Source organism: Nicotiana tomentosiformis, chromosome 1 (genome assembly GCF_000390325.3).
Source record: "Nicotiana tomentosiformis chromosome 1, ASM39032v3, whole genome shotgun sequence".
NCBI classification, from domain to species: domain Eukaryota; kingdom Viridiplantae; phylum Streptophyta; class Magnoliopsida; order Solanales; family Solanaceae; genus Nicotiana; species Nicotiana tomentosiformis.
In genome coordinates, this window is record NC_090812.1 from 116,830,205 (window position 1) to 116,843,070 (window position 12,866).

General features: G+C 35.1%; 2 protein-coding genes across 3 annotated transcripts; both read right to left on the minus strand.

Moving 5' to 3' along the window:
• Window positions 1-2,315: 2,315 nt before the first annotated feature.
• LOC104104091 (uncharacterized) lies at window positions 2,316-4,914 on the minus strand. The gene is made up of 2 exons (XM_009612090.4): window positions 4,710-4,914; window positions 2,316-4,475 (listed from the first exon to the last, which is right to left on the minus strand). The coding sequence occupies exon 2, from the start codon at window positions 4,455-4,457 to the stop codon at window positions 2,670-2,672; it is 1,788 nt and encodes a 595-aa protein (XP_009610385.1). The 5' UTR covers window positions 4,458-4,475; window positions 4,710-4,914; the 3' UTR covers window positions 2,316-2,669.
• Window positions 4,915-6,382: 1,468 nt separating this feature from the next.
• Window positions 6,383-10,814, minus strand: LOC104104090 (RPM1-interacting protein 4). 2 transcript variants are annotated; one of them, XM_009612088.4, is made up of 4 exons: window positions 10,602-10,814; window positions 8,182-8,763; window positions 6,997-7,179; window positions 6,383-6,792 (listed from the first exon to the last, which is right to left on the minus strand). In XM_009612088.4, the coding sequence occupies exons 1-4, from the start codon at window positions 10,605-10,607 to the stop codon at window positions 6,772-6,774; spliced, it is 792 nt and encodes a 263-aa protein (XP_009610383.1). In that variant the 5' UTR covers window positions 10,608-10,814; the 3' UTR covers window positions 6,383-6,771. The 2 variants fall into 2 exon arrangements, with proteins under 2 accessions (XP_009610383.1, XP_033514050.1); XM_033658159.2 differs by having other exon boundaries at window positions 8,182-8,760; window positions 10,602-10,742.
• Between the last annotated feature and the right edge of the window lie 2,052 nt (window positions 10,815-12,866).

Consider the following 12,866-nt stretch of genomic DNA (forward strand, 5'->3'; position numbering starts at 1 on the left):
AGTATAATGCTACTGTTTTATATCCATTTCGTGGGGCACTATTCAAAATCTAACCAGTGTTTGCCAATTGCAATCTCTCTTTCTCTTGCTTATTTATTTTCCTGCAACTACATGGAGCACTATTATTCCTTCAACTATTTAAAATTGGTGCATATTTTGTCCTTACCCAACATTACCATTTAAATCTAACAGACATTATATACTCGCAATGTTTTCAGCTTTAACAGGCTTTGATTTGGTGACACTGTATCTGCACGCAAAAAGCAAGGTCAAGGCTTCAACTGATAAATCAGTTTCCAAAGATGACAATGCTGCTGAAGCTGTCCAAAAACAAATGGCACCAACAATAACAAACAATGTAACCACACAACTACAGTTATCTCCAGAACTAAAGGTTCAGAGCAGACTTCTGTTGAAACCAAGGTAAAATTGAGCCAAGTCTGATCACAGTTTTTCAGAGACAATGAAAGTGCAGTACAACAACAACAAACCCAAACCCAGTGAAATCTCACTAGTGGGGTAAAATGTAAGTGCAGACAAGAAAAAAATAAAGGAGCTGAAATTGAAAAACAGCGTAATTATGGCCAATATTTTGGCTAATGGAGTTCATCTCACATAAGCATAAGCATCTTCGCAAAGTGTAAACTTTGTTGGCAATATTCTTTGGGACCCAAAAATATTGCATCGTGTGGTGGACATCATTTGCACAAGTTGTATCTTCTTCTTTTACACCTAAGAGGCCAAGACTTTTTTGCCTATAAAAGGGAAGGCCATTAGTTCATTTTAGACACACAAACAAGACTTGAGTCCTCATTTCTTGTTTCTTCCTTCCCTCCTTTATTAAGAGTGTTTTGTATGAGAGTTAGTGTTGGGAAGCAGTTGTGTGAAATCTTTCTTTGGAGTAATCTTGTGAGGTTATTCTCTTAGGGTATTTGGGATTAATTAGAGTGTTTACTCTAATTTTATACTTTCTTTTGTACTCTTATTGATATAGTGAAATTGCTCCTCTCCACTTGTGAACGTAGGTCACTTTGACCGAACCACATTAAATTTGTGTATTCTTTATATGCTTTAATTGCCGTTGTTATCAACTTCCATTGTCTTTGTTATTGTCATTATACCGTTGTTTGTTTAAATTCCGCACTACCCAGGTTCCCGATCCTAAAGAATGGAGAGTATTCTTAACAGAAAACAAATATAATCAAACAGATGCAATGCTGGGCAAAGAGGAAAACAGTGGTAGTGAACGAAATGAAAAGGACACCATTGTTAACAGTGAAGATAACTAAGAAAATGGACAAAAACAGGAGAATGATGAGAGGTGCTACAGGTATAGAAAAAGAGAACTAAAATAGTGGTAAAAAAAGAACTGAAGAAGATGCTAGTGGAACTTGTGAGAACATGGGCTAGAGGAAATTAGAGAAGTGCTACGGGTGTATACAAAGATATCGTAGGAGAGTGGAAGAAGATGAATATGAAGGAAATGGAGAAGAAGAATAAAAAAAGAGAAATTGGAAGGAAGTACAAAGCAGACAACCAAGAAACTTAAGAAAAGGAATAAGAGGAAGATAAAGGCAAATGAAGCCTCTGAAGTGAAAAGTAAAAATGAGCAGGCTATGAAGAAAGTAGCCTCTAAAGGCAAGGCTAAGCAGGACTCGAGAAGCTTTGGCGTCCAGAGATCACACTGTACTGACTTCTTTGGAAACACTGTCTGAAGGTTCTATTAGGAATGATCAGAAAGAAAATGTCTCCTAAGGTGCTGATACCTCCAAGGAAGTTAGGCTCCAGAGATAAATCTGAGGTGACCCTTGCAGTGATAGATCAAGTAGTTTTTAACGGACGTTTCGCAAGGATCAAAATGTACTAGTTTTGAATATTTGAAGGACTATTTATAATCCATGTGAAGTACAGGAATGACTTCGAGTAATGGTCAGAACTTAAGGGACTATTTCTGGGTTTTTTCTCCCTATATCATCTTTTAAACTCTTTTTAGTCATACATTTCAACTATTACTTTTATTCAACTCAAAAGTAGCTTCTTGAAAACTTTATTGGCTTAATCTTTACTAGTCAAGCTAGGCCATCCAAATTGAGAGGGGAATAGCTTCTTCTTAGTACTACCTTTTGCAGTAAAAGTTGGACTGAATTACAAGGATTAAGAATTTCAAGACAACAATCTCACACATCTACTGGCAGTATGCTGAAGTAAAGGCCCAAGTAAATGTAAGTGGTTCATTCACCCAAAAATATCAGGTTAAACAATAAATCGAATGACAAAATCAGGAAGATGCATTACATAATAAAAAAATCTAAAGATTCCAAGGAAATCTAAGCTTTTCATTTTAAAATACATAAAAATTACTTACTATGCAAGTACACTGTCTAATAGTGAGAAGACCATACAGCAAGGATACAAAGAGAGTTAGAAGCATAATGTTAAATGATAGTAGCTTCTACATCATCAAACTAAATACAAGTGAAAATAAGTGTTGTAACAAACAATGAAGAGAAGCGGCCAACTTGGTTATACATGTAAACTAAATTCATAACTAACGAATTATTTTAGATGAGTACAACGGAAGGGAGTTTGCTCACAGTGAACAACAAACATCTATCAAGAGCAGAATTACAGTTAAATGGTAAAAGGAAAGGATGTTCAAGTAAACCTCATCACAAAAGTTTCTCTGTTAGTCTGATCATGAACGAATTGACAGCAACTGCATCCAAAACTATCCATGATGATTCAAACAGTTCATGGAAGAACTCAGCCCCTGTCTCTTCAGCCGAACTACTGAACGCAAGCCCAAACGCATTCCCTTGGACTGCACCAAGCCGTGGCTTCCCACATATTGCTACAATCAACACTTTGCTTCGTTCCTGAGTGTAGCAAACACAGATCAATGGTTTCATCCTTGCTCCTTTCTCACGTAAAGCATCCATCAAAAAGTAACCAAATTTAGTTAAAGCCTGAGGGTGACACAGGAGCTTTGCATCTGCCGAGTCTTCAAGCTTCACCCACCTAAATTTACTCCCACTTCTTATAGAACCTTTCTTGGTTATTGCTGCACTCCCTTGTCTAAGAATTGCCCTTTGAACCTTGATAGCTTGTCGCATTCCAGTTTCCAACTTCTCAAGTTTGGTCAAGGACAACGCATCATACGCCTCCCCAAACTGTCTGGATGCACATGAGCCATCTGACTCTACAGATGACTCTAGAAGTGCAGTAACCCCATACACCACATCTGCTGCTGAAACTTTTGAACTATACCCATGAAGCAACAAGAAACCTCTGTAGTAGAAATCAGTGAGCCCAAACTCCGGCAGATATTGTTCAAACATGTCCTTCATTCTCCTCTTGATTTCGATGCTCATGTACTGAAACTTTTGTTTGCATTCCTCACGTGCAAAACCCATCCGAGCTAAAAGAAGCTGCATCTTCTTAATCCCATTGTCACTCCATGTCTTCAATTTAGTTGCGATGTAGGACGAACACAGCATTGAATCAAACAAGTTCCACTCTTGTAACAACATCAACCTTGGTTCATACTCATATGCAATCCTCGAAGAATTTGGTGCTGTGACCTTCGTTCCATCCTTGAGAGTTACTGAGGTAATAGAGTCTAAATTGCCTGAGCTATTGATATGCTGTTCTAGCTCCATTACCCCAGCTTGATATCGCTCATCAGTTAATCTCTCATGAACAAACTGATCAGTTAAAGCTACACAGGCCAACCAAAGCAATGCATTCGTGTTCTTTCTCAAAAAATGGGACAGTTCATACATCAAGCAACCGGATGGCTTCCCATGAAAGGTACCCATATAATAGTAATCCCTCTTTAATTTCCCGAAAAGCTTAACATGGTCACTCTCATTTTCCTGAGAAACCCTCCTCTTCTTCCTTGTCCCACCTCCATCTTCCTCCTCACTCTCACTATCATTTTCATCTTCGCTATCCGACTCCTCTTCAAACTCATCATCACTATTCAAATCACTAGCATTTGCCAAAGCAGAAACATCAAAATCATACGCTAAATCAGCCTGCTGCTCATCATCCTTAGTATATAGGACAATAACCCGGTCATTTTGGTCACTCAAATTATGCAAGTGTATGGGTCTATGACTATCCACTACGAAAACACGTGCTAAGGGACCAATTTCTAGAACCTTCTTAAGATCCCTTTGACACCCCCAATTAATCAGCAAAATTGTAATAGGCTCGTCAGCAGCTGACCCTAGATTATCCCCAGTGTACTTATGAATCTCTCTAAAACTTGAAACGGGATAACAAGCATATCTAACAGAATCAGATTCAAGGACATGTCCTATTATCTTGAGAGCACAGAGCGAATCAACATCAGATGTTGAGGGGAAAACTAGCAGCGGCGACGTAGAAGCTGAAGCTAGAGCTGAATCCCGCAATTTGGTATAAAATGATTCAATACTTTGTTCTCTCACCATAACTCTATCAGCTACTTACTGAGAAAAATTTCAATAATATACAAAATTTTAGCCCACGCCGCAGCTTACAGCGCATGAAATAAAATTTATCAGATCTGGAATATTTTGAATTATTGTCTGTGGACTGTATTAGAGCAGATGGGATTTAAGACATGTGGTTTTGCACCTTTGGTGAAAGGAAATGAAAAAAAATAGAAAAGATAACAGATCTATTATTGAATTGAAGAGTGAATTAGGGTTCGGAAGAAATACCTGAAACTGATATTCAGTTCTGCTATGGTATTGCCATTAATGGTCAGCGGGATAGGAGCAGAGAGACAGAGGGAGGGAGCGAGGGAGGAGGGAGAGAGAAATTGAAATCCTGAAATTGGCATATACTGTACTATTATTGCTTTTTTCATATGAATTTCGAATTTTGAACGACCGCCAAAATTTGGCGGCGAATTTGAGTTTTTTCGCTAAAAATTTGACTCACCAAATGCTAAACTCATGTGACAGTCTTTACTTTTGTTGTTTCTATCTTTCTCTTTTGGGCTAATTGCACATACCTCCCTAAAGTTTTCTTATTGTGCATACTTGTCCAGTAGATTTCCTTCAAGTGAAAATTCATATCTAAATATAACTCCAAGTCTCCAGCTATCAAAACTGTTTTCCAATTTAAACTTTACTCCTTCAATTTTTGTTAACTATCGATTTCAAAGTACAAGTGTTCTTCTTTATTCTAATAAAACTATAATTTATTGTTTTACCATATTATGAACTTAATTCTATCAAACTAATTAACTTTTCTAAACTATCTTACACTTAAAAATGAGAAGCTGATGTAATTTTGCAAAAAGTTGACTGATTTGTTAGGGACGTCTTCAATAAAAGAAGAATGTAGAGTGGTTACACAAAAATAAAACAAAAAAAGAAGACTATGAATTTTACATAATGAAAACTTCTCTCTCACGTCAATTAAAAAAAATATCTTATGCTAACTCAAAATTTGAAATTAAAGAAAGAATCTTTGTAGGGTAAATATTTATTTGCATTCGGTGTTCATATCAAATCAAATTATTTAATAGTATTAACACTTAAAATAAAAATAAAATACAGATCACTTGATAATGGTTAAGGAAAAAGTGTGTATAAGAAACATGTGTCTTGAATCCATTAATCAGGTGTAAAAGAGTGCAGTGCTCAATTTTCAATGTCCCGAAAACAAGTACTCCCTCCGTTTCAATTTATGTGAACCTATTTCATTTTTAGTCCGTGCCAAAAAGAATGACATCTTTCCTTATTTGGAAACAATTTACTTTTATGCAATGATTTATAACCACGCAAAATATATGTGCCTCATTTTACACCACAAGTTCAAAAGTCTTCTCTCTTTTCTTAAACTTTGTGCCCAGTCAAATGAGTTCACTTAAATTGAAACGGAGAAAGTATTACCATTTGAAAAGTTAAACATACTTATTCTTATGGGATTTTTTCAATTATCTTAGTTAAAGCATTGTGATTTATAAGTAGTAGTAATACTTTTGTATGCACTTTATAAATATATTAATTTTATTAAAAACTAAAAATCAATGATCAAATTCACATCCATAATTAGATTTGTTGATCCTCATATTTGAAAAAGCGCAATTCTTTAGAGAAGAAGAAAGTAATACCTGAGCACTAAACCAAGATTATAAGCATTTGCATTGCAAGAGAAGACCAATCCAGCGTTTGGGGGGAGGAGGGAGAGAGAGCGAGAGAAACTTGGTTCTTACTGTATCTAAAATGCAGTAATCGCAGAAAATTTTAAATTATGTGCACTGTTAATGTAAATCACTAAAATCTATTTCTAAAACAGCATAAAAAAATTACACGGTATACAGACAGTATGCTACTAGGCAAAAAGCTTTGCCTTTGCAACACTAGACTTCGTACACACAAAATAGAGAAAAGCACATACTGTCTGTTGAATAAAGAATCTGCAAGCACAGTATATATTACAGACAAATACCTAAGCAGAAGAGTTGTCCTTTTTTAAAACTAAACTTCTCACACACAAAATAGAGAAAGCACTCAATGGTGCATCAAAGAATCTGCAAGCACTGTTTGTTACAGACAAATAAAATTACACTATTAAAGACTACAAGTAGACAATACAACTGCAGAAATCTGCAGAAGATACAATACAAGGAACTGCACATATCTCATATTATCACCACAAGAAGCATGTAAAGCAGATGAATTAATACATTGCACAAGTAAATTGTTGAGCTATTTACACATCCGTCGCAGCTTCACATCTTCAGAAAAAAAATCAAGGTCCTCCCCTTCTTTACCAGGGAAAGCAGCACTTCTGCAGAATACAGACAAGAAGATAAGAACCCGAGTGAATTCAAGATTTAGAGTCAGTAGATTCAGAACAAGTATACTTAAATATTTTTTTCATATCAATACATAGTTTGAGTCGAAAACGATAGGTTCAATTGAACCCACAGAATCTGTCCTAGATCTGCCTCTTAAGCGAATCGATCATGACAATGGAGGGAAAGTGTTTTACCATCCTCTTTTCTTCTTGCCTTTGTGGGTTGTAAGATGCTCTACTCGGTGTCCCTGACGGATTTCCAGTACCCAATTGTCTTTCCTCCCGAACCTTGTTAAAAATGTGAGTGTAGTTATCAGCAGATTGAGGATCATTCTCATCCCACTCCCCAAATCTTGGAACTGCGGCTCCTCTATCAGGCTGCTAGGAAGAGTACCAACTTAAGTTCATTTATATCAATTGGAAGCACAAATTAGTACTCCTCTAATCCAAATTCAAGTCATGCCAGACTGTTTGAGGTCAGTCTCAACAGCTTGTGAATTATAGTTGCCTAAAATTTCTATGCTACTTGAAACCAGTAAAATAAACTTTAAAACAATGATAATTTTGTGTTGATCATTATACCACTAAAACAGCAAAAGTAATTCAGTTTGACCTTAAAAGTGAAATGCAACCTTCAAGTTGGAGTATTTATTTTCTAGCTGAATGGCTATTTGTTATCCAATGGATATATACAAGGTAAAAGACATATACATCATCATTAAATCAATTTGGCTATGTGTCATCTAAGGGATACAACATAAAAGATTATAAGCTGACATTATAGAAGTACCAAGTAAATTTCCTACAATGTCCAGATTATGGTGCGGCTTTAGAGCTGCTTTCGCCTTGGCGAATTACCCAACCAGAGAGAGCTGATGTAAAAGCAGTCCTCTACGTGAGAAAACGCCAGACAGACAGACCACTTTTGTATAGGCCGGAAGCTAGAGTTATACTAAGGGATAGTGGTGCTACTAGAAAAGGCTCTTTCACTACTTAGCCTTTTTCTGTTTTATAAAGGACAGAGCAAGGCTCTTTGGGTGGAGCCGTGGTGCCCTCCTTTCCAATCACTAAGAAAAAAAAATACCAATCAAAGCCCTATCTAAGTAAAGTTTCGCCTGTTATTTTTCCGGCCTAGGGGAGTTTATTCGACCCATTGCCTAGTCTCCCGATGAACGTGGATTATCCAGTATAGAGCAGTGGTCTAGCATTCTCACGCCTTCTACTAGTCTAATAAGCCACACTGAGAGACTGAGAGTGCAGTTATTCCCGTTTGAATGAAAAAGGCGGGGGGTGTTGCAGCAAAGACTAAGCAAGTCATGCAATATGAAACTCTAATATATTCTATGATGCAAGATGGAAAAGAATAGGGTGAAAACATACACTTTCTTGCTTAATTCTGGACCTCCCAGGAGTAGCATGAGCACTTTCAAATGATCTTCCAGGAGTACCATGGCTACTATCGTATGAATTATTCTTGCCTTCCCAAGCAGGAGATGCAACACCTCTTCCTGCATTAACCTTTGCCTGATAATGTGGGTGCAGCGGTGATTTATCAAAGCTGTGTTCAGATCCCGCACTTTGTCTGCCAGTTCGACCAGAACTTGATCCACGACCACGTTGATGCTCATTGGAAGCTCTTCGTCCCGTGTTCTCGTTACGAGCAGGAGAATTAGCATACTGCCGAAAATCACCATCTTCTTTACTCAGTCTGTGTTCCCTTGTTTGCTTAGCCGCTGCTTCCCCGCGCCCTATTGGTTCCTCTGTTTGTGCTTTAGGCCTAGCGCGAGAAGGTGCTGGGGGTGGGGCAGTAAGATTGGGAAACATATCTGGATTCTCTTCAGGATCATTGGGGTTTATGATCTTTCCAGTACCACGAGTTTGCCTTGCTTTTTCAAAATACACAGTATAGGGCGTGTTATCATCATTTTCCCAATTGCCAAACTTCGGAACATTTGGACGCTGCTGAAACAATTAAGGAAAACATTAACCAAGTGTTTAGTTGCAATTTAATTTCCGCCACTGATCATAAGACAGTGACAATTATGCAATTTTTATTTATTCACGAACACAAGAACGTCGAAGGCAATTCTTAAGAAGTACAACCCCTTAACAGTTTCACCGCACGAGATTTGGAATTCATGGAAGAGGACAGGAAATAAGTACATCACAAGGATCGTCGCTAACATGTAAATTCACATTGAATAATTCGATAAGCTTAAGATATACTTCTTGAAAAAAATCATGCTTGAATCTAAACAAATGCGCAAACGATCATCATATGATGCATAGTTATAATTAACAGGTAGCACCTGAGAAGCCAATTCAGAAAATCTGGATATATTCCTTAGTATAAAGCCCTCAGGAAGATAAGTGGACAAAAGATTCCGAAAAAAGTAAGACTCAACCACAGATTGCAGACCAAATAGAAATGAAACACTGAGAAATAAAGGGAAAATAAAAGCATACAAGTATACAACTTTGCAAAATCTACAGGTATTAATTCTATCTTCAGTTTAATTAACTTAGAACAGAAATAGAAATGGGGAGAAAGACTAGTGTTTTCGCCAGAGACAAAAGGTGAGCAAACTAACTAGGGACTCAATATCAACAAAGAATCTCAAATTCTTGATCTGGAAACAAGACAGCCACGTTAATTAAGTTTGCTCAGTACAATTCCAGGTCTAGGACTTTTCTTTATTTTTGATTGATGGATTTTCATTGGAGGCTAGCTGAAGATTGTGTATGCAAATCTAGTTCTTTCAGGTGAAACTTTAGCTTGTTTGTTTTTGACCTTTTATGTTTGGAAGCTTATTTCATGGTATGCTCCTTTCAATTTCTACCAATTATATAAATGACTCTTAGCATCAATTAGTGTATTTAGCAATTGATTACTTAGTTTACTAGGCACTTTACTAAGTTGAACCTCCATACTTGACTGTCAAAATCATTGAACAAAGATCAGCCAAAAAGCAGAACACGGCATAGAATGAATACAAACAGATGAAAGAATACAAATGTGTGTGAGCAATATTGGGAGCTATATCTATTTAATAATTTGACATCACACAAGGAAACAAAAAGCACAAACTGGCCCTTGCTAAATAAAGCAAGTAAATTAAAACCATGGCCTACTCCCTTAGTCCTCCGAAGTGAAATATAACCTACCACACCAATCAACATAAGTGCACATTAAATACAGGATTTACTATGGCTTAAACCTCAACTTATTCACAACCGCCAAGGTACTCCATCTGTTCCATTTTATCTATAATTTAAAGCTTTCGCACATCTTTTAAAAAAGTTACTAGCTAGTATTAGATAATCAGTCTTAATAATAAGAGTATTTGTCGAAAATATTAGACAAATGTCTCAGTTAACATTTCACTAACTAGCACGGTAAGAGTGATTCTAAAGGAATTAGAAATAATTAAGTATTTCTTGTTTTCCGATAATAAAAAAATTTGTTTAGACAATTAGCATGTGAGACGCGAGGAGCATAGGACTAGGGAAAGGAGGGCTGGAGTTGGGGTTGAAGAAGGAAACAGGAGTTGTGCTGTAATAAATGATACAAACATAGGCTAAAGAAAGGGGATTAGCTTAGGGACAGCTATACTATCAATTAAAGAGCATCACAATTTTCTCCGTCAAAGAACTAGTTCCAATGGAACAAGCAAATTTGCCTGGTAAATATTTGCCGACACACATACATACATATATAACAGAGAAATCAAAACAAATAAAGTGACAACTTGACAAAAATCAGAAACGGAGAAGATGGAAAATTATATCAAAAAACGTACTGCCATTGTTGTTGACCAAGCTTATGATCAGAAAAACCTTCAAAAGTCGGAGAGAGCGAGAGAGAGAAAGAGAAGGGCGAAGGTGAAGAATAGGTGCAAGACAGGCGAAGTAAATAATGAAAGAGAGGTTCATCAACCATTGACCGGCGCCACCGGTAATGGTTGACTATTCGTCTCTCTCTCACGTAGTCTTCCCTATTAACTATTACTCCCATGCAGTTACCGCAATATACAAGCTTTATTTTTCCATTGGCTTTTCCGCTTAACAAAAATAAAGCTTTAACCTACTACTCTAAGAACTTGGGTGCATCCATATTCACATCAAACTATATTAAATATTTATTATTATTAAGATAAAAATACATATATTAATTAATAATAATTGTGTGATAGAAGTTTATGCGATGGCATATAATATGTATTTATTGGATTAATATAAATATCACGTGCTAATAAGTTTTTAACCTAATTTACACTGAGAAACAAAAATGTCTCATCCTATATCATTGACCAATGGCGGATTCACCCTTTAGGATGGGGTGGTATGCCACTCGCTAGGTTGGTAAAATTATCATATATTTATTTAGAAATTTTCTTAAACTAGGTTCAATATTTGATCCTACCACCCCTAGTCGCAAACTAGACAAAAGTGCCATGGCTGGTAGATCTTTTTGAAAGCTTTTCTCATGTGTAAAATTCAAATTCGAATTTATCTTGAACCTTATTTGACTTTCCCTTTTGTGCTTTTTATTTCCTTTGTCCCAATTATTTTTTTTTTTGGCTACCTCCCAATTTTTTATTTGTTGTTTATTATTTTTTATATTTTTTTCCTCTATTCTATTATTTTATATGTGATCTTTAGCAAGAACACTCAAAAAAGAGCCTCCAAAATTTAAAATTTTCATAAAATATCTCTTAATCACAAATATTTTAGTTTTTTTCTTTCAAAATAAAAAAACTTGGGTCTTGATCGGAATTTTGGATTGAGATAAAATTTAATTTTTGTAATTTCTTTTTTCTATTATAACATAAACATTTGTGCTATTCTATAATTCTCAAATACAATTTAAATCTCTTTACTATTAAATTATGATTAATATTTCAAGCATTGCCTAAAATAATATGAGATTTATGATTTTAAGTTTTGGGATCTTGTAGTTTATCTAATTCTGCATTTACCTATGGGGGATAATTTATCTATTGAAAATATTTTCTTATTTTTCTTATTCTGATTGATGGAATTCCCTTATGAAGATGTTATTTTACCTGTTCACATTTATTTTTAGCATACAAAAAAAGATGTATTTTTCTAGTGAAAATATTGATTTTACTTGTATTTTTAATAATAAATGTATGATTCCTTATTTAAAATGCTTATTACATTTGCTTAGATGTAATTTTCATACAAAAAAATAATATACTCAGTGAAATCTCACAAGTAGGGTCTCAAAAAGAAATATAATTTTTATATTTGCAAATAAAAAATGCCTATTAAATTGCCCGAATAAACTAAACAAAATGAACCTAACAAACATTTCGAACAAACTCTATATTAATTGTTACAAGGTGTACATTATAGAAAATTATGGCACCCGTCACCTTCAAATCGTAGATCTGCCCAGTCGTAGACGAACCTATTCCACATACTTGGCTGTTCAGACAAACATTAAAACGTACGGAGAGTACCTTGTATTTTTAGTTTGACCATTTTATTCCCATTTTGCGACGAATAAAGGGCATGACTAATATAGAGTCATAACATAGTCAAGATCTGTTATTTCCACAATCTTTGCTCAGTCAAATGTTCTAATGATGGTTGTCTTAATGGGACAATAATGGGAGCTAAGATAGCACAATCACTATCTCACATCATGTTTGACCAAACTGGACAAATCAACTTATTTTTAGAAGTATTTTTAAAAAAAATATTTTTGGAGAGAAGCAATTTGTGTTTTGAGCAATAATTTGTGTTTGGCCAAGCTTTTCAGAAAGTATTTTTAAGTATCAAATTACGAATAACAACATGAATAGATTTACTTAATAGTTAATATTATAAGTAAATAAATAATCTTAAAAAATTATTATTACATGCAATAATTAAATCTTTTTATTTTATTTAAGTAAAATATGAAAATAAAATTTAAAAGTACTTAATTCTTTTAATATAAGTTAAATATATTAAAAATTATTCAACAAATATAAAAGCATTCACCCCTAAAGTCACTATATATTAGAAAGCTATCCTAAAAATAATAAGAAATATTT